We start from the raw sequence: 23,661 nt of genomic DNA, 5'->3' as shown, positions 1-23,661 counted from the left end.
AAATTGTTAACTTTGGCTATTATTTTTAAGCTTTCGCTCTTTATTGCGAATTTAATAAAATATATTGCTTGCTAATATGAAAATATTGTAAATGAAAGAGGCAGGTTGAATACGGGTAAAATCATAATCATATAGACGCTATCATATCATCTATTTACGCAAATAAGCGTCTGTGTGGTACTCAGAAGCTTTTTCTAAGCTTTGCGTATGGTGTATGGTGTACTTTGAAGAATCGTTAAAACATGGAACTCCCCTCCCCTCCGGATGGTATTAAATATATACTATGCAATCCATTTATAAAAATTAATAGTAGCTGAATTATTTTTAAAAAATTGACATAGGTAACAGTATGGTTGGTTTAAGCAGATGTCGGATGTATTTAAGAGAGGGTGGAAAGTAGTCATACAATGTAAGACGCCTATATTCTGACTATACATCCATTTGTTTGTAACCCCCCCCCCCCCCGCCGATATCAATAACGAAAACGTTTAATGTGATAAAAAGTGCAGAGAACTAATTCAACTGAATCATTGACTTATAATGTCTAACATGACGGACCAGAATGGCACAAATACTGGCATCCCCTGCACCTTTCATGCTTAACGGACTTTCCATAATAACACGGCGCCATATTGCATACACAATGGGATAATTTATTTCCATCAAACAGCATAATGACGTAGCTCATCCTGTTCATCAACTGCCGGATGATTCTGTAAATTACATAATGTTAAGATTTTGTAATTATATCCCCTTGCACACATGAACATAGAAATTAAACTGCTTGTTAAATCCACGTGAAAGGCTAATTTGTTGTTGTCATTCTTTTCCTTTGCTTGATTCGACATTGTCGGAAGCAGACGACTTATATATGTACATCTGTAGTTGTTCACACACCCCTTTGCTGAAACTGGACTTGTCCAGGAACTGGAAATGGATCTTGAGCATGTCTGTCTATTATATTGAAAACTTATGTTAAGCATGAAATGCACAGATGATGACAGTGTTAGGTCCACTCTACTCACAGTCACGTTGGAAATTATAAATCAGTGAATGAATTGACTAAGTTCCTTGCACTTTTTGTCACGAAAGGTTTCCATTATTGAAATCGGTAGAGGGGTACAAACAAACGGGTTGGTATAGTCGGACTATACCCAGATATTTATATTTTATGGGTCGACCCAAAAAACATAAATATCAGGATAGACGTCTTACATTCTAGGACTATAGTAGAGAGTTTTCTAGTATGCTGAGTAGACATAAACAATTAAGTGCCAGCCTTTGCAGCTAAACTTAGTTCTACAACATAAGACACATCACCTGATATTTTTGTTCTGGGGGTGATGGGTCTTATTGCCTATCTAACAGCACTGTGTAGCGTGTATTGATGTTGACTAACAGTGTAATGAAAGTCAAATTTTCAGAAATATCACACACAACTGACAACCAATAATGATGTTTTTCTACAAAGTAAAGCTATAATGTTTTTGCCAGACTTTACTTACCCTGATGTCTTTTCTCTAATGAATTCAAATTCTCACAAAAGAAATGGACTTGTTGTCAGGTTTCGTTGGCCTACATTTCAGTTGGCTGGAAAGCGATGAAAGTTGGGAATGCTGAAATAGGGTTAAGTTCAAATATTCTTTAACAAAACAAATAAATATATATTATGCCTATTGGAACTGTAGGCAACATTTTGTTTCGTTCAAGAAACGTATCCCCCACATCAACCTGCTTAAATGTACTTTAACATACCTCGACTATAGTCATAGTGCAACAAATTCAAATTTATGTCAATGGAACATGAAAATGCATCCATTTGCTAGTGTCATATTTTCATTCCGCCAGGATAGAGATAGCACAGTAAGTATATTAATTACACATAAATTAGTGGAAGCGTGTCAATATAAGCGGCCAAGTGTGTAAGATATTCCTGAAACTTTGACTACTCATTCTGATATCAACCAACATCGGAACAGGCTATACAAGACCATTATTTGGATAGTCTTACATTGTAGGACTACAACTAACTCAGCTATTTTTCAGCATAGGTGCTCATATCCTTGCTTATAATTTGCCTATCAGTCATACATGTACTCTATAATAATATAATGGAGGACACTTCTCACCATTCTCACTTGTCTTATTTAAGAAGCAACACTGATATTTAAAGCTACATTTCTCATAGCATAATAAATTTGGTATCAATGTGTTTCTCAAGCATTTGACTTTTTATGGCTGTCTTAAGTTTCTCTTAATATCATACTTCTACAAAATGCCAGACCATTTTCCCATGGTTCCACTTGCCATGGCCATGATCGTGCCTGCATAATATGCAAGTGCAATGCACTGAATGGAATACTGCCTTCTCATTGGCCAACCGAAAATATGTTATAAATATGTGCAATACATAATTTTCCTCTGGCCATTGATAGGGTAGTATTTCATTCAGTGTGTTGCACTAGCATATGATGTGGGTTTGATTATGGCCACGTCGGGTGGCAGCGTGGGAAAATTCATCTTCATCATGATTTCCTTAAGTGTGCACTGTGCATATCAAATTGACTGTATTTGACAATACTTGACATTTGCTAAACTATCATATATCAAGTATATTTTTTGTATACAGTTGAGTCATTGAAGTCATAATTTGTATGAAAGTTTTATAAATAGAAGATGGCTAATAATTAAAAATTTATAATTTTGTTGGAGACATTGTCAGAAATCTAAAGATTGATGTGATAATACATACAAATTTGTGCAAACAAAAAATGGACAAATTAAAGTTGATATCCAATGAAAATCTGTTCTATGCATCCACTTTTTTCCATACACTTTTATTTAAATTTATTTTAAGATGTTTTCTTCAATACCAGTGTGTAAAAAGGTGCAAGCTTGTTCAGTCAAGTTTAAATTAAGTTAATTTACTACCATAATTTAGGCTATTGTCTTCATCTAATATCATCTTTCCAACCCTGTTTAAATTATACATATTGGGTCCTTCATAGAGATATACATTTGTATGAAATTTTGACAATTAATTATAATATTTCAGGGATTTTTGTTTGCAGATCAGTATGGACCTAATGAACTAGCTTGATATGTTCCATTGATATTTTGAGTATCATTATTAATGTTTGTGTTAATTCATCATTATAATGGTTCACATCTTAAACTACCATACATGTACATGTACCAAGATTAATATATGTATTTTATGGAGTTCACATCATATCTGAACCTTATTCCTTAGGTTCAATTCTTATATCGATACAAATTGTTTAGTAGCCAATATGTTTAATTTGAATTTGTTTTATGGACAGATGCTGCTGAGTATATATTTTTGAATTTTTCTTTGTTTCATTTAATGTTTATATATGTTAATGTATACATTACTATGTGGTGCCAGTTAGCATCAGGTGTTTACTCCCGTAAGCTTCTCAACCAGTGACACCTTTTGTTCTGGTAGAAGGGTCAGAGCTTTTAATAGAAAATGACTGCTAGCTTGAGCAAAGATCATTCCAAATGCCTCCTAATTACAGGAAGTATTACAGCAGTGTTTCCCTTTATCCTGATTTGTTCAACAGATACCCCCCACATTTTTGTTATTAGATTTCCACTTTTGACACTAGGGTTTGTTTTTAAATGACTCCTATTTTTGACATCAAGGAGATTTTTGAATGTCAGTCATGCACTCCATTGGGAAACAATGTACAGGAATTGTACATGCACTTACTGATAAAGTCACAATTTACTTTATGTGAATGTAGAGGTACCTGAAAAAAATAAAACAGCATAAGCATGCTAAATGGACATTCTTGGAATTTAAACTAAAAATGGAATATATGCGGAGATAAATATTGTGAATATTTAAATTATATATCTTTGAAACTGAAGGAGTGTGGTTTGTATTTTTTTTATTTAGGTTACATATTTTATTACTTTTTTCTCTTGTTGACAAAAGGTTCAGCTTCAGCCAAACAGGGGCAGTAAGGTACGTTAAGTAAAAGATCATAAAGAAGGAATGAAAACATTTTCTCTCTCTCTCTGATATTGGGACATATAGTTATGAGGTGAAAGAAGAAAATTGATTTATGAAATACGCAATATTTGTTTTCTAACTTGTCTATTCCAGTAAAGACTTATATAGCACATTTAGCCAACATATTATGCTATTTTCAGTCCTTATGGTTTTGGAAGTCAGCCTTAATATGTTCTTTTTTCTGACAGTTATATGTATATTTATTTCATTTCAGACCCAGAACTGAAAAACATTATTGATAAATTGGCCAACTTTGTAGCCAGAAATGGGCCTGAGTTTGAGAATATGACAAAGCAGAAACAGAAGGATAACCCCAAATTTTCCTTTCTTTATGGTGGAGAGTATTTCAACTATTATCAATACAAAGTGACAACAGAGCAGCAATGTAAGTATTATTGTTATTGTTATTGTAGGGTTTAACGCCATTTTTCAGCACATGATAGGCTATACATGGCGGCCAGTATTAATGGTGGATGAAGAACCCTGGAAAACTCTGGAAAGAACCACTGACCTATGAGAAGCTACTGGCAAGCTTTCTCACATACCCACATTGGCCAAATCCAAGACTCAAACCCACACAGACAGATGTGAAATGGCAGTGATCCGTAATGGAGAGTGCTTTAGACCACTTGGCCACTCGGGGCCCCCAGTGTAAGTATATCATGGTAAGGTAATTATATAGTGTATATATAGTTCACGGTCTCACCTGTACAGATTTAATGACAGATGAGAGTACTTGCCAGTGTATATGTCATGGTTCAGTTTTAATTGAAGACAGATGTTCATTATGTCTCAATTAATTTTTTAATAAAGTGCTTCTTGTTCATTTTTCAGTATTTTTATAGGGCTTATGATTTTATTAGTTTTGTGTGAATGGCTGCTTAGTTGCTCATATGGCAGAACTCCATTAGCTTTGGATTCATTTCACCTGTTTTATGACCTTTCCAGCAGTCTTTTAACTTTTCTGCAACATTATTGCAAATCATTTTTTTACATAGGATAAGTAAAAATTAATCTTTCTTTCCTGCAGTGGGTTGGAAGAAGTTGGGTTGGTGAAAATTTTTATTTAATATTTAAAAATTTGTATATTCTTGATTAGTACTGATTGTCAGACTGAAGAGATACAAAGTATTTCGAGTGGACAGTACTAAATAACAAAATATCTGAAACAGACCATATGAAAATTTTTCAGGAAATAAGGTTGACTGATAAAGTTTCGACACGTTTACAAGGGTCTGTCGTGCCACTCCAGCTTCTTAGTGGTTAGAGCATCCGCCTTGGATGCAGGAGGTCATGGATTCTAATCCCTTCCAAGTCATATCAAAGACTTTAAAAATGGTACTAACAGCTGACTCGCTTGGAGCTCAGCATTAAGAGATTAGTGTTAGGACTGGTCAGCCTGGTGTCAGAATAATGTGACTGAATGGGGCATGATGCCCCAATGCTAGATACCACTATAAACTGCCACACTACAGACATTATAGTGATATGACTGAATTTTTTTTTAAAAGCTACATTAAAAATCCAAATCACACACACACAAGAGTCTGTCAGGTTATGGGAAAGTTGTTTTTACTTGTCCATACCCAATATTCAATGAGTTAATGATACTGTCATACATTCATTGTTCAGTATTTATCATTTCAAAACCATTATTGGAGTTTGCTGTCCCAGTCATATATAACAGATTGCAAAGTGTAAGTTGTATTGTTCTGCTCACATATTGGACAGCCTGCCTGACCCATGCATACTTCCCAAGGGGTCAGTCTTGACTGGAGTGCAAACCTTGCCAGTTTCCACTGACAGTAGAACACATTCTTGTTTATTGTGAAGGGTTGAGAACATTTTATTTTTACACACTTGTATCAGGACAAGTGGTTTCAGAATTTTTTTTTTTTTTCCCAATATTGTATGCATTTGCCAAGATTTGATGAGATTTATGCACTTTATTCTATGGAAATAAAAGTGAAATAATGTGCAAAAAAAATATATTTTTCAAACATTGCTTGATACTACCCATTTGGCTACTTCATGTGTATACCACTCCAGTGTCCAAGTGGTTAGGGCATCTGCCTCAGATACAGGAGGTTGTGATTTTGAACCCTGGCTGAGTCATACCAAAGCCTTATAAAAAATGGTTCTAACATCTGTTCGCTAGGCGCTGAGCATTAAGAGGTTAGTGTTAGGACTGGTAGGCCTGGTGTCAGAATGTGCTTGGGTGGGACATCATGATACTTGTCTCTGGCATGATGCCCCAATGCTAGACATCACTATAAACTATCATAGCGATATGACTGCAAAATTGTTAAAGCTACATTAAAAATCCAAATTATATACACACACACACACTTAAAGTAAATATGTTTTAGCAACTGGACATCTGCCACCATGTTGACAGCAGTTGTGTCTGGGATTAAGTCCTGGTCCATTTGCTGAAATGTTCATTAGAATTTGTAAAGTCTCATGGTTTCAAGAAGTCCTTAATGAAGTCTGAAGTTCACTGAATTAAACCTTGTTCACACTCAGTAGTGGCTTATAACAAACATGGGTTCTAACAGTTTGTATAACAGACTGAGAGAATGTGGAGTGTTTATTATTCCAAGAATTTCAGTAGGTTGATCCAGTGACTGCTTGCATACCCTCATCTTCACTTTGAACTCTAAATGTCGCTGATGAATGGCAGGATGATCCTTTTTGAAAGTAACTTCAAGATGATAAAGAAGAACCTGCAAGTCTTCCCTCCCATATTTTATCAGAACTGCCTCTCATGAGGAAAGTGCATGTAGTCACTGACATACACACTAGTTGAATTTCCAACCTGTTCCAGTTGGGGATATTGTTTATAATAACTGCAAAGACATCTTTCCTTCTTCTAAGTCAGTAAATTCAAGCCAGGGATAACAATCATCCCATTGCAGCTGAAAATTTCTGTCTTTTATTTATGTCGTATTTGACATATTTTTTCCACCACAGTTGGAGGCTTTTGTCTGTCTGGAGAAATAGCTACCTCATACACAGTTGCTGTCTTATGTTTTATCCCTCCACTTTCACACAAGTTTTATTTCTCTGAATCTTATTAACGACCTTGTGAAAATAATTTAGCAAACTCATTTTAGCTGCAGAGTAAATATTAGCTTGCTTGGCAATTACTTTTAAAATGATCATAAAATCCACTTTGTTGTTTAAACCTGGACAGAGCTCATTATTCAGCTTATTTTTTCTCTCACTTTAAATGGAATATCACATGTGGAAGTTTAATTATTTAAAAATTCAAGACTCATTACTGTCAATTAATCAGTTCTTAAAAACAACACTAATGTCAGTAAAGTTCCTTTCATTATTTTAATTAATCTTACTTGTTGGATTAAAATCAGAGTGAGCTGTTTGTAGGATCTGCTTTAAGCAAACACAATACAACAAAGCTGCTTAAAACACTGTTAATTAATCATACTTTCTTTGTTTTGTTTGTTGTGTTTTGTTTTATTGATAATTCGGTCGCTTAGATAAAATGCACTCAAACAGTAATAGATTATGTTGATCTGCCGGTGTGGTACAGAATGTAAATGTATACATGGAAAGTGGTAGAATCAAGTGTTTAGTATACCCAGAGGGTTATGAATCGCCAGATAAAGGTAAATAAAGGGATTAAAGCACGAAAATATGGACTGGCCTGACTTTTAAAAAAGGAAAAAACACTTGCTGTACTAGTGATTTGAAATTTTTTATTTGTTTGACTTCGAAAGTGAGCAGTCTCGGATATTGTGCTATGCGATTTGATCTGCCCTGCTTTAAAACCTCTCACTTTGTATGAAATAAGTATTTCCGTAGAAACTGATTTGTAAATCTTGAACTCTTTTTAATAATGTACAAATTTTGGACCTTATATTATAAGGATTTTATATTTTTATCTTTTATTTTAATCAAATTTATTTGAAATATTACTGTATATTATCAAGATCTTCATCTTTTTGATCCAGTTTTGATCACATGAGGAATACATGCTTTTAGATGCAAGATCTTGTACATGTTTGATAATCACATCTATGCATAATAGTGAATTTATCTGGTTGGCTCAGTTTGTTACCACTTTTGATACCATAGTTTTGATACATGGGTTTATTATCGTTGAGCTTGTAGATGACTTCAGTTATGGGCAAAAAATGTAACACATAAAGTATGCCTTCACCTTTAGTAAGAATTTTTATCAGAATATTGTAAAATAGGTAATGTCAAAATGATATAAATTTTGGATGGTAGTTTACATAGGTGTGTTTTTAAACTAGCAGTTCTCCCTAGGACCTTTTACCATGCTGGCCCTGCTGCACTATTGTATCTGCTTGCAACACTTTAGAATTTGCCACCGTACTTCGTGCTTGTGCTGCTCTGCTTTATCTTTCACTCTCCATCTAACAATATTCTGTTAAAAATATCCTGTCATCCAAATCAAAGCTTTATTGCTCAAATGACAGCTGTTTTTACCTCGTCTTGGGTAGTTAAGGTTGTCAATGATAAATACTCATTTTGCCGTTATCTTTTGTACCAGGCTTGACCAAATGCCTGTACGCGACATTTATTACGGGTTTTGTTATTGTACAGGCGTCACGTTATTCGCCAGAGATGATGGATTATACTGATAGTGTGTGTTACATGTATTGCAATTATTTCCACTAACAGCTAAAAAAAAGTCAAAACACCTTTCCTCATAAATTTGAAAATTCTTGTGAAAATCAACACACAACCTTTTTAAAAAAAACATTTAGCGCTGTGTTGATCTGACTTCGAAGATCAGAGATTAGTGTCGTTTGTACTTCTAAATCAGACAAGTAATTTCCCCAAAGAAAGAGCTAAAGAAGCGAAGGATGGGGTTCAACACTGAATGGAAGACCTCATATTCTTGTGTGGAAATTGTTTTATCAGATGGTAAGTTTATTTTATACAATATAGTCCATACATCTAAATTAAAATATAGATATAAAGTAAAAGTATTGCAAACAAAAAATATCACATATATCTTATGTACATTTTGCTAAATTTTGGTTCAGATCTAATCAGTTACAAGCAGATGATATGTTGGGTGGGAATGGTGCAATTCCTTGGGCACTATTACAGTCTTATATTTTTGTTATATTTATCTTCTAGCAGTTTTAGTTTTGATTATGTTATTCTTAATAATTCCAGGAAAGTTAAGGATTGAAAGTTGTATTTTATCCACAAGTTACTCATATATTTACGTAGTATATTCAATGCTTGAGAAAAAAAAACTGGATCTGTAAACCTTATGTTGGTGTCGCCCTTTTAATATCTCATTTATCTTTTATGTCTATCCAAGAAAGAAATGGAGCAGTCTTTATCTTCCAGTTTTTCCTATTCTGAAAATGTGTTGGATTATTCGTTTCTTTATATTTGAAATATTTCTCCATTGATAAACAACTAGTTTGCAACTGGATTCTATTGCATAGTCAATTATTAAATAGTGCAATGTTGTGCCCCCCCCCCCCCCCCCCCCGCCATAATCTGGCCCTTGTGCATATAGCTATATCAGTTTGTTTCCATCATGACTATATAATTTGAATATTGAAATATTGAATTAATCCTGTGGATGTATCACTGAAATTGGTAGATATATTCAACAAAAAAAGGACTTAAAAACAGAATCTTGTCAACATAAGAGGTGAAAAAATGTAAAGTAAATGAAACATTCACAACTTTCTTGAGGTATGGGATACATGTTGTGATAACTGTCAGCTGTTTAGTAAATCTTATGGGCAGATAGTGGGAAAGGTTGGGTTTCTAATTGTTGTGAATAAACAGCATTATTTCAGTTTTTTTAAGCTTTGTACATGTTTAGAAAGTTTGGATGGCCAGAGAACAGTTTGTATGGACTTGCTTTGTATTTTGCAGTAGTGTTTTTCCGATTATCGATTATAATCGATCATCAGTTGGTTGAGCGAACCAATAAGATAATCGGTTGTGAACTCCATAATCGATTGTGTGAAATGGGAGACTACTTTTTAGTTGTATGCAAAGCACAAAGATTAGTAAAACACCCAGCCACTAAAGTTGACCTGAAATGTATTAATTCCCTTCACAGCTACAAATATAAAACCACTGGATATTTCATTGGTGCAAATTTTCATCATTAGGAACATTTAGTCATTATTACATGATAAAGTTGTTAAATTGCCAAGTTAATAAATTTAAACATATTTTGATGATTTGTTTTAGTTTAAATGCAACATCATTTGTAGTATTTGTAAACAATGACAAACAAGAAAACCATGTCCTTCTACACTTAAAATTATAGACACATCACATATGAATGAAAGGATTTTGGGGAATTGTAACAGTATTTCAGTTACATATTATTTATCAGCCATAAAAAGTTGCGTTCATTTAACAAAGTTGTAGAACAAAAATAACACACAACACAACAGACAAAAATGTGATATTTTTATCAGGTTAAAGTATACTTGTCATTAAAAGAGATTACTCCTGTCATTTATTAACATTTTGAACTATTGATCAAAGATATAACTGTATAACAAACAAAAATTAAAACTTGCTCTTAGTAACTGATTATAATCGATTATCAGTTGGTTAAGTGGAACCGATTATTGATTATGAATTTCTGACCGATTCCCATTACTATTATGCAGGGTCTGTTCTAGAATTGAAATTTAAAGGAAAATTCCCTCCTCCATTTGAGCACTACTGTATTTTTTATTCGGTGTGTGATTTGGATTTTTAATATAGCTTTAAAATATTGTCAGTTGTATTGCTACAGTGTCTGAAGTGTGGCAGTTTATTGTTATGTCTAGCACTGGGGCATCATGCTGCAGACACGTAGCATGATGTTCCACCCAGTCACATTATCCTGACACCAGGCAGACCAGTCCTAACACTAACCTCTTAATGCTGAGTGCCCAGCGTGGCAGCTGCTAGTACCATTTTTTAAAGTCTTTGCTATGTCTCTGCCTGGGTTTGAACTAATAACGCCACGCATCCAAGGCGGATGCTTTAACCACCAGTCCACCAGAGCGGTGTGTACTGTATATTAAAGGCAACATATTATATAATATTTATGAGATCTGACAGTTGTCATTTTTCCTTGCAGCTATTATTGACATATATGGTGTATATACCAGTGCATTTTGTATAAATTTGTTTAAAAGAGGTTTGTGTTTTGAATGTAATTTTCACTTCAGTATTATCTGTGAATCAGTCATCTGATGGAGTTTGATGATTGTGAGTCATAACAGAACAGCTGATCTGGCTGATAGGATATATTAGATTGATATAAAAAAAAAAGTATCACTCAATGGAATTTGGCAAGTGGCTGAATCATCCAAGAAACATGTGTTCCAGCCTATAGAATGATTCTTTCTAAGTATTTGTAGTTTTAATTTTAATCTTTATAGTTTTAATTTGTAGTCAACAAAAAGACCTAAAAACTGTCAAGTTTAGACATTAGCCTGTGGATAAGCTGACCCCCTGCTCTTCCAGGCCTTTCTTTTTTCCTAAATTATTCGGCTTTTACGCGAGTATATATGGTATGTCCAACTGTATCAGTTTGTTAGCTCAGTTTGTAGAGCATTGGTCACTGAGTGCATGTGATTTGGACTTTTAATGTAGCTTTAACGGTTTCCAAAGATAGTGGCACCTGATGCCTGAGTAATCTAAGCCGCTCTCCTTTACAGACCACTGACATCCCACCTCTGTCAATGTTGGGTTGAATCTTGGGCTCAGCCAATATGTTTGAGAAAGCTTGCCAGTAGCTACCCATTGGTTGATGGTTTTTTCTGGGGTTGTTCTGGGTTCTCCCTATACCAGTTATACTGACTACTATATATATCCCATAATGTGCTGAATAAAGCCCACATCATCAACAACAACTCCTTTTTTGCAGGCTATAATTGCCAATATCTACATTTATACAGATTGGGTTATATTTTACTTTACAGCCCAACCTGAACTGTGCCTGTCAAATGCATCACATTGGCAGAGGGATCCATGTCATGTAGACACATTACTTGTTCAGCTCAAATTTATGGAGTGAAAATTACCTTTATTTCTTACAAATTCAAGTAAATTTAATTTTAAAAGGATTGATGAAAAGAAGTTTTACCATTACACCAGATGTCTTGCTCATGGTTTATGATAGAATCTGTAGTGTGAGATGCAGACGATGAGGAATACAACAAGAATCTGGTGATGAAACAAAAATATTTCATGGCCACAGCTGTTACTGTTTTATAGGTATTTGATTTCATACTTACACGTAGCTGAAATAAAGGTGGCCATATGTCCATAGATACACATTGCATGCTTCTGTTTGAGTCAGATATTGATTCTGATTCATCAAATTATTCTAATACAAGTTTAGATACAGTATAGATTCAGATGGATTGTGAAGATGTAGACCAAAATGATGGGGTGACAATTGATCATATGTTGATGTGTCATGTTGTAAACGTGGCTTGTATCGCTGACCCTTATGGGTGCAAAGGCAGTGGTTCTTTGATGAAGTACTGATGGAATGAATTACCAATAATTATTTCTATACTCTCCAAACACAGAAGACTCAGCAGGTTAATAGAAACACTTGAAGAGTGAAGACATTAATGGAGATGATAATTTCATTACCAGTATGTTGGTAAACATCAGGTTGCAGATGTGATTACTTTTGTTTCTCTTAGATGGGAAAAAAATCAACTTTGGAGAATCTGTAGAGATTGAGTTGTGCAGATATATTTATAATAAAAAATTGTGTGGCAAACTGCATATACCTCCAGATATATATATATATCAGTGCATTATTTTATGGTAAATCATATAGTTGCAGCCTTTGTCATTGAGATCTTACTTAATATTCATCAAGCTTTCAAATCATAAATCTCGGTTTTTGACAAAAAAAGTCAGGTTACCATTCAGGTGTCACAATAACCAGACAAGGGCCATAGTTTGGATAGCATTCAACTGGTAAGGCATTTGTATATATTTAAGTAGGTTCTTTGTTTAATCCTTGGACTAGCAGTACATTTCTTTCACTAATTGCCAGACCACATGTTGTCCAATGGGCACCAAAGAGCGAGTTTTTTTCTAGTGGTATACAAGTTACAGGAACTGGCTTCGAGTGTCACCTTTAGCACCCATCTAGACTAAGGAATATCATGTTCAAGCCCCAGTCCAGCCATGCATTTTTCTCCTCGCTGACACAAACTAATCATTGTTTTCCCCCAGTTATGCAAATAACATGGTCCCTCTAAAGTCATTAGCTCTCAAGTTTCAGGTCCTAGTTCATAAATCAATGGGCCTAAAGGTTTGAAAACACAAGAAATTTTTAAAAAAATCTGAACCCACCATAAATTTTGAATAGGGGTCTCCAGAAGAAAAATAATTGAATAATGGATGCAGCATTTTTTCATTGGAGGAAACAGTTGCTTGCATCTTACAAATGTGCAGGGTTATCTGATAACATATGACAGAACTATGCTGAAAATGCAATGCATTTGTCTTAGTTGGTGCTGAAAATGTAATGCATTTGTCTGACTTGGTCTTTTAAGATGCATTCAGTTCCACAGCATTACAATTATTTTAATCTCAGCCTCAAAATTTGTATGACTTCAGAGGGTGGCTTTGGAGATACTTCAACAATAATCTCAGCTTAGAAATCCATATCCATCACTTTTTACTGGAAGTCCTTAGCAGGCAGTTGATGTTTCTCCCTCAGATCTTAATTACGTTTTCTTTCACAGTGCACTTACATCAAATCAGTTGTTTTAGCCAATAATATTAGATAAAAGTTTGACTCTGATATGTGTCATCATAAAACAAAAATCTATTTTGTTCACCTGGTTTTGGTCTTGCATGTTCAGCTAACATGATCTAATCTGTTGCCACATCGTCATGTTCCATGATCACATGTTGCCACATATGCTTGCTTGATGCAGCAGAATTAAGTTCCATCTATCCTTGCTTATTTGTCAGGTCATATTGCAAACTGCATTGACCCAGATCTGCCACTGCATAATGCACCAGCAGATATAGGTATATGCAGTTTGTTAGTATAAGTAGAACAAACAACATAAACCCAGATCTGCCATCACATAATGCGATGGTGGATCTGGGATTATGTTGTTTGTGGTTTAAATTGACTTACAAGTGAGTATAGATGGTACTGAAATGGGTTGATGCTGCAAACATCTGTTGCATGGTTGTTGATTTATATTGCCCTAGTAGTGTTCTTGCATTCTACATGTATTTGGCTTTTATCATTTTATTACTGTATACTTGATTGCTCAATTCAGTGTTTGCAAAATGTGATTGTGTATTTGATTGCATTTTTAATTCTTTCATTTGTGAATAAGAAGATAGAAAGACATTTTACAGTTAAAGATAAACAGTCAGAATGAGACATACATCTAAACATATTGTACATAAACAAGAATTCCAACATACTTCAGTTGTTGTCATAGTAAACCAATGTAATCAGCTGAGGTATTCATTGTATGGACACTGGTTTATTACCATACAAATCTTCATTGTATGGACACTGGTTTATTACCATACAAATCTTCATTGTATGGACACTGGTTTATTACCATACAAATCTTCATTGTATGGACACTGGTTTATTACCATACAAATCTTCATTGTATGGACACTGGTTTATTACCATACAAATCTTGTGCTGATCTTTGCTCAGGAGTGCATGTACAAGCTCTGTATGATTTACCTCCATTGCAGTAAAAATCAAAGCCTTGAATGAGAAAGAGAAGTTAGTCTATAGATAAAATGTGTTTTCAAGGTTTTAACAAAATAAATATACAATATGTAACCATTATTTAATGCTGTATGCATTCCAGTGCATACTGTTTGCTCACTAATGTTTTTGTACATCTGGCTTAAGGCAGAGAGTATTTTCTTATGATGATCCTCTATTTGTGCGATCTTCTGTCTGCTACCTAATTCATTATTGGATAGTAACTTCAGTTGTCCATCAATTACAATTACTAAATTATGTGGATGGCTTGCACTTGGGTAATTTTAAAACCTTACGAATGTTGGGACTTAAAAAAAATATCAGGTTGGTGACTGGAAGAATAACTGGTTTTGCACTGTAACTCTAGTTCTCCAACATCAACAGTTACCAACTGGATAGCTTACACTTTGGTTACAGAAGAGCCCATTTGATTTTGGAGACAGATGTTAAGGTCAATGTTATTGAAAGAAAACAAATTTTTCTGTGCAGTAAATTGAGTTATGCACAATCAGTGGTTACTGAAAGGTCCAGGTCACTGTGGCCAAAAGAATAAAATTACTTCCACACAATAATATTAGTTTTATATCACATATCTGAGCACTTGGGGTAAGGAAGAACCACATAGATTTTGAAGTCAAAGGTTACTGTTGTTGTTGTTGCAGGGTTTAACGCCATTTTTCAGCACACGATAGGCTATACATGGCGGCCAGTATTAATGGTGGAGGAAGAACCCGGAAAAAAACCAGAAAGAACCACTGACCCACGAGAAGCTACTGGCAAGCTATCTCACATACCCACATTGACCGAATCCGGAAGTCAAAGGTAAAGGTCACTCTTACTGAAAGAAGAAAAAATGTTTTCCACACAATAACATTAGTACTACAGGACAGAACTGAATTAGTTTATTGTGGATGGCTTGCACTTTGGGTAAGGAAGAAGCCTATTACTTTGGGGTTAAAAGATTAAAGGTCACTGTGGCTGAATTAATAAAAAATGATTTCCATACAGTAATATTTGATATTGCCAAACTTAGTGGTTGGTGTGCACTTGGTAAGGTAGAATCTTATTGATTTTGAGATTGAAAGTTAAGGTTACTGCATGAAAGAATTAAAATGGTTTCTACATAATGCTATTCTATAGCACATACCTGGACCAAACTTTGTGTGCACTTGGTAAGGTAGAATCCTTTTAATTTTTAGATCAAAAGTCAAGGTCGCTGCCTGAGACAAGACAAATAGTTTCCATACAGTAACATAGTTCTACATCATTGACCTAGATCTAACTTGGGATAAGGAAGAACCTATTGATTTTGGAATGAAAAAGTCAAAGATCTGGGTCATTGTGGCTGAAAGAAGAAATGTGGTTTATGTATAAAAGGGTCAGTTATTTACATAGATGGATGACTTTATTACAAATACAATGTCATAGGATGTTTATACTATTGTTAATTTAGGATTTTATGAGTGAAAACCAAAGAGGAATTCAGGAATAGGAGTGTAAAAATAAGAACTCATGTAAGTTCAGTATGTACTAATATAAATGTAATTATGTATGGTGTTTCAGCAAACATTACTTGACCAGTGGTCTGGCAAGGTATAGGAACAGGTGCATATGTGTACTTTATAGAAAGGAAGATGTCACTTTTTAGTTTATTGGGTCTCCCCTTCCCATTACATTATGTACATTGGAACAAGACTTACTAACTAAACTGCTTAGGATTCTCATACCAACTTAAGGCTAATGAGATTTAGTGCATCTGGAAAGCATATGACTGTAAAATCTTGATAATAAGTGCATGTGTAAAAATAAACATGGTTATACTTAAATGGAAAATAAACATAGATATACTTAAATGGAAAATAAACATAGATTTACTTAAATGGAAAATAAACATAGAAAACCTGATGTGAAAGATAAGCAAAGAAATGTTTGAACAGAAATTAAGTATGGAAATACATTTACAGAAAATAAACATATAAAGGCTTATACAGAAATTGCGTATAGCTATTATTGTTGCGGGATTTAGAATAATTTTTTTAGCACAAGATAGGCTATATATTGCAGCAGTATAACTGGTGGAGGAAGAACCCATGAAAACCCTGGGAAAAACCAATGACATATGAGAGGCTACTGGCGAGTTTCACAGTTACAAAAATATTTGTATTAAGTTTTTAGGATACAGTTTTTTTAAATTTGTTTATATTTCCAAATCACCTTTATGGATTTTCTTCAAGCTTGAACTGAACCAATATGATATTAAGACAGTTCATTGTACAGAATCCTTAGCTGTTTGACCTTGTGGTCAAGGTCACATACTTTACAGCAGTGCTCTGATCATAGGCTTGATATGCTGGCAATGGTTTTGGTAGAGATTTTCAATCCCAGAATGCAGTATACCATAAAGTTTGTATCTCCAGTCCTACTAGATTGTTTTTTTTTTAATAGGGTGATGCCATAGCAACTGGGTAGAAAGTCTATTTTCAGCATCTCCAGAATGACTGAGCTAATGTTTATCAATTTTGGTAGGAATGTTTCATATGACATATTTTACCAGAATTATGTTTGGAATGGTTCTGCTAGCAACCACGTGGTTTCCATGGCAATAAGGTGAAGAAAACTTATTGATTTCTCCAGAATGGCTGAAACAGTTTTGATCAAACTTGATGGAAATGATTCATTTGAAATGGTTGGAACCCCTAGCAATGTTATGAATTTTGTTGCAACCAGATGCAAAACCCATTTTCAACTTTTCCTTAACTGATTCAGCCCCAATCCCGTCTGTAGGCGTGGTGAGGCTGTACCCTATTTCTGAGCTCTGCATCATCAAGGTTATTTAAGATACACCAATGTGGGTGGTATTGCAAAAAAGCAGACAGATATAGCTAAAAAATGACACCAAATAATCTGGAAGTTCTAGTTGCACTACAAAATACAGAGGGAAAAACCTCTTTTTTTTGGACCTGTTTTTTTTTTTTTCCACCTAAAATTTGCTCATGGTTGGAATGCAATTTTGTGTCTGGATTTTAGACCTTTTGGCCTCAGATCTAAGGCAGACCAGTCTGAACTGCACACAGACAGGTGAACCTTTGCAAAAACTAGGATATGGTGGGCATTTGGAATAAAGAACGGTCTCCATACGAAAATGATGGGTCCATTAAGCAAAAAAAATAATAAAAAAATTAAAAGAAATTCAACTTTTACCCTTCTGCTCATGTGCAAGCAAAATAACCAATGGAAAATGATGTTTCTAATACAACTAGGCATTAGTCTCATGGAAAATCTTTGAAAGCTGATGTATTACGATGCATTCAGAAATAGCCCCCCAAATGTCTTTTCTACATACAGTTCAGGCAAAAACGACAAAAACCTCTGGGGCCAAATGAGTTCCAGATACACTGTACCTGGAAATTATTCTGATTTGGATATCTTTCAATCCAGGTTATTGGTCTTATTACAGCTACATTTGTGTTTTTAGAGCAATGTTTGCCAGGGAGTCATATTAGACCCAGTTGGGCCTCATGATTTTAGTATTCTTTCCTGCCAAAAGTAAAAAAATTGAACTGTCTGCTATAGAAGCTTTACCACCTTTGGTCTAACTTGCTTGAACTGGTTTTTAACTATAAAAAAAATTCTTTTAATGAATTTGATAGAAATATTTAATATGGCATTGTGTATATGTGTTCTGACAAGGTTGAGTTCCAGGAGGCTTTCATTGCAGTTTGATGGCTTTTGTAATAAGCAGTGGAAATTGTCTTTAGTCTGCATGTAGATTACCCACCCATTGACATGTTTATATTTGAGGTATTATTAAATCTTCAACTTGAATCATATGATTGTGACTCATAATAGGACAGCTGGTCTGGCGGATAGGATATATTAGAATGACATCAAGAACAATGTCACTTACCAGGAATTTGAAAAGGTGACTGAATCATCCAAGAAGCAGATGTTCCTTCCCAGATTGCTTTCTAAGAGTTCATAGGACTTTGGGTTTTAATTTGTACTTAGGCAAATTTCTTATCACTAACTGTCCGTCTTTCCTATCAGTCAACCCATCTCCTTGAAATGAATGCAGTCTTTAATAATTTGTTGCCCAGTTAATTAAACATTAAAATAAATTTTACTTCTTAGAGGTATTCACCACTATTCAGATAGTTTCACTGAATGTCTTGTCATTTTATTTGGCAGTAAGTCAGTGCAACCAAGTTTCATGTCTGCGTCAGTTCGAGTCTCGGATTCGGCCAATGTGGGTATGTGAGAAAGCTTGCCAGTAGCTTCTCGTGGGTTGGTGGTTCTTTCTGGAGTTTTCCCGGGTTCTTCCTCCACCATTAATACTGGCCGCCATGTATAGCCTATCGTGTGCTGAAAAATGGCATTAAACCCCACAACAACAACAACAACCAAGTTTCATGCATAAGTACGGTATATGCTTGTGCACAAGTTGGGTCCAACTGCAAAAGACCTAGTTCTGATATTCCATAATGTGCTGGCAGGTCTAGATCTGTGCATTTTCTTACTAGAATAATTAGCATAAAAACTGATCTGCCAAAGTATTATGTGACTGCAGATGATCAGGATCTATATTGCAGTTATATTTATCTTATGAGAAAGTACCTCCAGTAACTTCACTTTTGTTCAGCTTTGGATAACTTGAAACTTTCTCTTAATTTTTTTCCCCATCAGATTTTTAAGAGATTTGTTTATTACCCATCATTAAACAGTATAGCTAGATTTATTCAGTCTCATTGTAAGCTTGGTTTAATATTTTGCATTACAGGTTAAAATTGGTGGAGGTACATGTAGGATGCAGTGGTCTGTTTTGATACAGATTTGGCTATATTTTGCTTTTCAGGCATGTTTGGTTATCCCCATCTTTGCTAGCCAGTGGTCATTGATCCACTTTATTCATCAGCAACCTTGGCACAGTGTTGCATGCAGGCTACAGGATTGTTCATATGCATTTCTGTAACTCATCTGCAGAAATATGCATAAAGGGCAGGATAAAATGTACAAAAATAGTTGTACTTTTGCATTATTCAATTATGTCAATGTAAACCCATAAAAATGAAAGTAGAAAAATCACTAAATTCAAGAATAATTTCATTTCTTTGAAAAGTGAAAGAAATAATATATCAGGTTTTAAAACTGCAACATTTACCAAAATTTATAAATGTGTACACAGTTTTAAATCAATGAAACAGTGCCATTTAATCTAAATGATTAGAACCAAATTTATTCTCCAATCTTTCAGATATTCTTACCAAACAAGTGCTTGTTTCCAATTTTAAAAACAATAGGAGGGCAAGTGCCTAATTTCATGCCATGTTCGCATTATCTGCCTTTATCTGGATATTCATAGCCTCAGTGCATACTAAGTACTTGATTCAACATCACTACATGTATTTATTTACATGCTGTATTAAAACCTACCAGTGGTGTTATGTATAATTCATTTGTATTATTTTTTGGCATTTCTCCATGATTATATGTTATATGTATATGTAACTTGTAATTGACATAGTCTAAAATCAAGTTAGTGGTCAACTTGACTAGTAAAATTTATTTTGTAAACTACATAAATAATATCTAATATTTCTCCATGATTATAAAATAAATATTCAGGTCATTATTTTTGCAGGTAAACATTTTTATTTGAATCGAGTCAAGTCTAGTCCTAAGCTTGTTGACAACTTTAACTGTGTTAGAAAGGAGAATAACTTATATCTTGGCTCTATTATTGTGACTTTTATATCAGTGTTGTCAGGTTTTTATTTGGGTGGATTTATTTAAATTATTCAGTGGAATTACAAAGTGCTCATTAATACTTATTTGACTAAATCATTAAATTGGAGTTATAGTGAATTCAGTCATGCATATTTGTGATTGTATTATTATGATACATCTAAATATTGTCAACACACTGCCACATTCCAGGCCATTGGCATATTAGCACTTTTGAGACTACATGCACATCAGCATATTCAATATTAGAACTTACATGTATTTGGAATACCACTGGAAATCAATTGGGACTCTATACATTTGGACTTGTAATAAAACTTTTAGGATTTGGACATGTAACAGAACTTCTAGGACTGTTTGGGATTCAATTCACAATACTGTAAGTTCTTTTTTAATTTTCACTTTGTATTCAAGGGAAATAAATTGTTGAGTTTTACAAAACTTGTTGGCTTTCACTCTTTTCTGTTAGAGTTGTAACAGTAGTAATTGATACCTTTTGCATGTGTGCACATTCTTTTATTGCTTGACTGCATATTGGGTAACCCATAAAATTATTGGCCATTGAAAAGACCCAAATCAAAACAAAGTTGGTATGATTAATTATCAGTGTTTCAAATGGCTTTGTTATATTGTGTTGACTCAGACCAGATTTACAAATTAATCACTCTTTGATTTAAGTCCAATTAACTTAATGACAGGCATTTAGTGTTGGTTCTCTTTATGAATTAACTCAATCACAGTGATGGGTCTTGAATATTTAGTTGATTATACAGAGAATTTACTTCCACATCCAATCTTGTGTTTGAAGGGATGGAACTGATGAATTCAGGATTGAATGAATCAAATCTCATGGCATTTCTGGACCTCACATAACCTATGCAGACAGTATAATCATGTACATAAAACCTATGAAGTTGGAATTGCTGATACTTCTCTAGGAAAGCCCCATTCAAAATTAAATGAGATTGAAATGAATAAAAATAAAAACCAGAGTTCTCATTAACACAGACTAGAACATAGCCCATTATGAAAAGACATTTTTTGATACTGAAATGCTGTGTACACTCCAGGAAATAAATGTTGTTGGTGCTAATTATAAGAACAGATTCAGTGCAAGAGATCTGTTGAATTACACAGTGATAGTTGAAATTTCAGTTTTGTATGTCGAGAATTCCAATTTCAAATACGAATCAATTTGTGATAAAATTCAATTTCAAATGTTGACTTTTTAAGTTTTATGTGCTGAATTGCAAAGCAGTTCCCATTTTAATAGCAGTATTACATTATTACATTATCTGCTACTGTTACATTTCTCACCTTTTTCAGGACTGAAGTCCACAGTCCAGGCTAATTATTCTCTCCTCCAATTAGTATTTGAGGGTCAGAATTGAAAAGAAAATGATCACAGTCTGTCTCCTTAGTTATAGCCATTATTTGGAAAACTGTTCCCTTTCTTTCCTTGGTTAATATATGCATTACATGTCATACATGTAGAGATGATTGAAGTTTGCCATTGTTTTTGTCTCTGAAAGTTTTTTTTGGCATTCATCGTTTTTGTATCTATCTTGTGCTTGTCTCTTCAGTGCCTGCTTTAGTTACGTGTCATCTGCATTATTGTTCAGAATCTTTTTTTATGTTTAGTACATTGTTTAAAAAGTGGTGTTCATTAATTGTATCCTGTTCATCTTCCCAGTGGTTGCATATGCAGTGTGTGCTCTATTGAATTCCCAATTGTTTTTTTAATTTGTATATATTTTATCTTTCAGAGCTTCTAATGTCAGAATGTGTGGTCAAGTGTGGGCACATGAAGGCCATGTGGAATGCTTAGCATGAATGTATGTATGTTTAGCTGGTCTTTGATCTGACCATATGTGGAACCTTTTAGAAAGATGTCACACACACAAGGGGAGAAAGGAGAGCCTATCTTCCTTCTTGTCTTCAAAGGACAACCCCATCCCTTCCCTGGAGGGGTCTGGATCCCTTTATGTTGGCAGAGACTACTGGATGCTTGGACGTTTGACAAAGCAGTGAATACAATTTACTGCTGCCTTCCCCTAGACTTGTGTCTCAAGTCTTCTGGCACTGAGGATGATAAGATTCTCTCCAGTTTGGACAGCATCTCATACAGATCTTCTGTTGCTCCCACATTTGGTGATGTTTTTCTGGGGACAGGTTCACCAGGCAACAGAACAGTGCAGTCTGTCCCCTTGTATGTGCTTTGGAAGTAGATTTATCTCTCCAGGTATCTGGTCCATTTGCCAGCTTGCCCATTAATCCCTCACACACTGCCTTTGCCTTTGGGACAGGAGCATGGGTCACCTCTCCATTTAAACCTTTTAGGCCATGGAGCTTCAGGTCCATACTCTTTAATAATCGCTGTAATGCCACTCTCCTTTTGGCAGCTTAATACAGTATCTTGAAGGATGAATTATTGTCTCCAGCCATGTTTCAGCCTTTGGAGCTTAAGGTCCATTCTCCTATGATAATCACTTTGTATGCTAGCCTCATTTTGGACTTTGCATGCCAATCTCATTTTGGTGGACTTGTACAATATCTTGAAGGATGAATTATTGTGTCCATCGATACTTTAGCCTTTTGAGACTGTAACAAAGATGTTACATCATGTGCTCTCCGTGTTGACAGTGCTCTCTATGTTCACTTCCCCATATATGTAACTTTGGAGACTTCAAAGGTCTTGCTTCACCTCTTAAGGCAAGATGCTCTTTTGAGGCCTTGTCCCCTCTGTGGCATAAGCAGATTTGAGGCACCAAACTGCTTAAATTAAAGGATGAGGTAATATCCTTCTCATTGGTGGTGTGTGTGACCAGTTGAGAGGGTAGAAAACTACAAGACTGTGGTATTCTGTTCCCTCTGTTCACTGCTTTTTTGGAGGAAAAATGTTTCAAGATGGAGACTGACACCTTGGTTGGGAATGCCATAAAACCTTGAATCTGAGCAGTCTTCATCAATCTTCAGGTCGTGTACCTCACATCCCCATCTTCACTCCATGCAGGAAATACCTAAGGATTTGTTGTGACCAGGAGGTATTTCAATTTCGAGGACTTGTGTTTAACATGGCCTTTGCCTTAGATCATTTACTAAGGGAATGGGGTTG

At 34.8% G+C, this 23,661-nt stretch overlaps 1 protein-coding gene across 3 annotated transcripts in view; it reads left to right on the top strand.

Moving 5' to 3' along the window:
• Positions 1 to 157: 157 nt before the first annotated feature.
• LOC149773129 (calcium homeostasis endoplasmic reticulum protein-like) overlaps positions 158 to 23,661 on the top strand; it is a 174,502-nt gene continuing 150,998 nt past the window's right edge. For all 3 annotated transcript variants that reach the window (XM_089946784.1, XM_089946783.1, XM_089946782.1), the window contains exons 1-2: positions 158 to 267; positions 4,257 to 4,427. In XM_089946784.1, coding sequence (XP_089802910.1) covers positions 243 to 267; positions 4,257 to 4,427 — 196 coding nt within the window. In that variant the 5' untranslated portion in view covers positions 158 to 242. The remainder of the gene's footprint in view (positions 268 to 4,256; positions 4,428 to 23,661) is intronic.

Source organism: Sinohyriopsis cumingii, unplaced genomic scaffold, assembly GCF_028554795.1.
Source record: "Sinohyriopsis cumingii isolate HCF-2022 unplaced genomic scaffold, ASM2855479v2 utg000881l, whole genome shotgun sequence".
In the NCBI taxonomy this organism is placed as follows: Eukaryota; Metazoa; Mollusca; class Bivalvia; order Unionida; family Unionidae; genus Sinohyriopsis; species Sinohyriopsis cumingii.
This window is presented reverse-complemented; position numbering and strand designations above follow the sequence as displayed.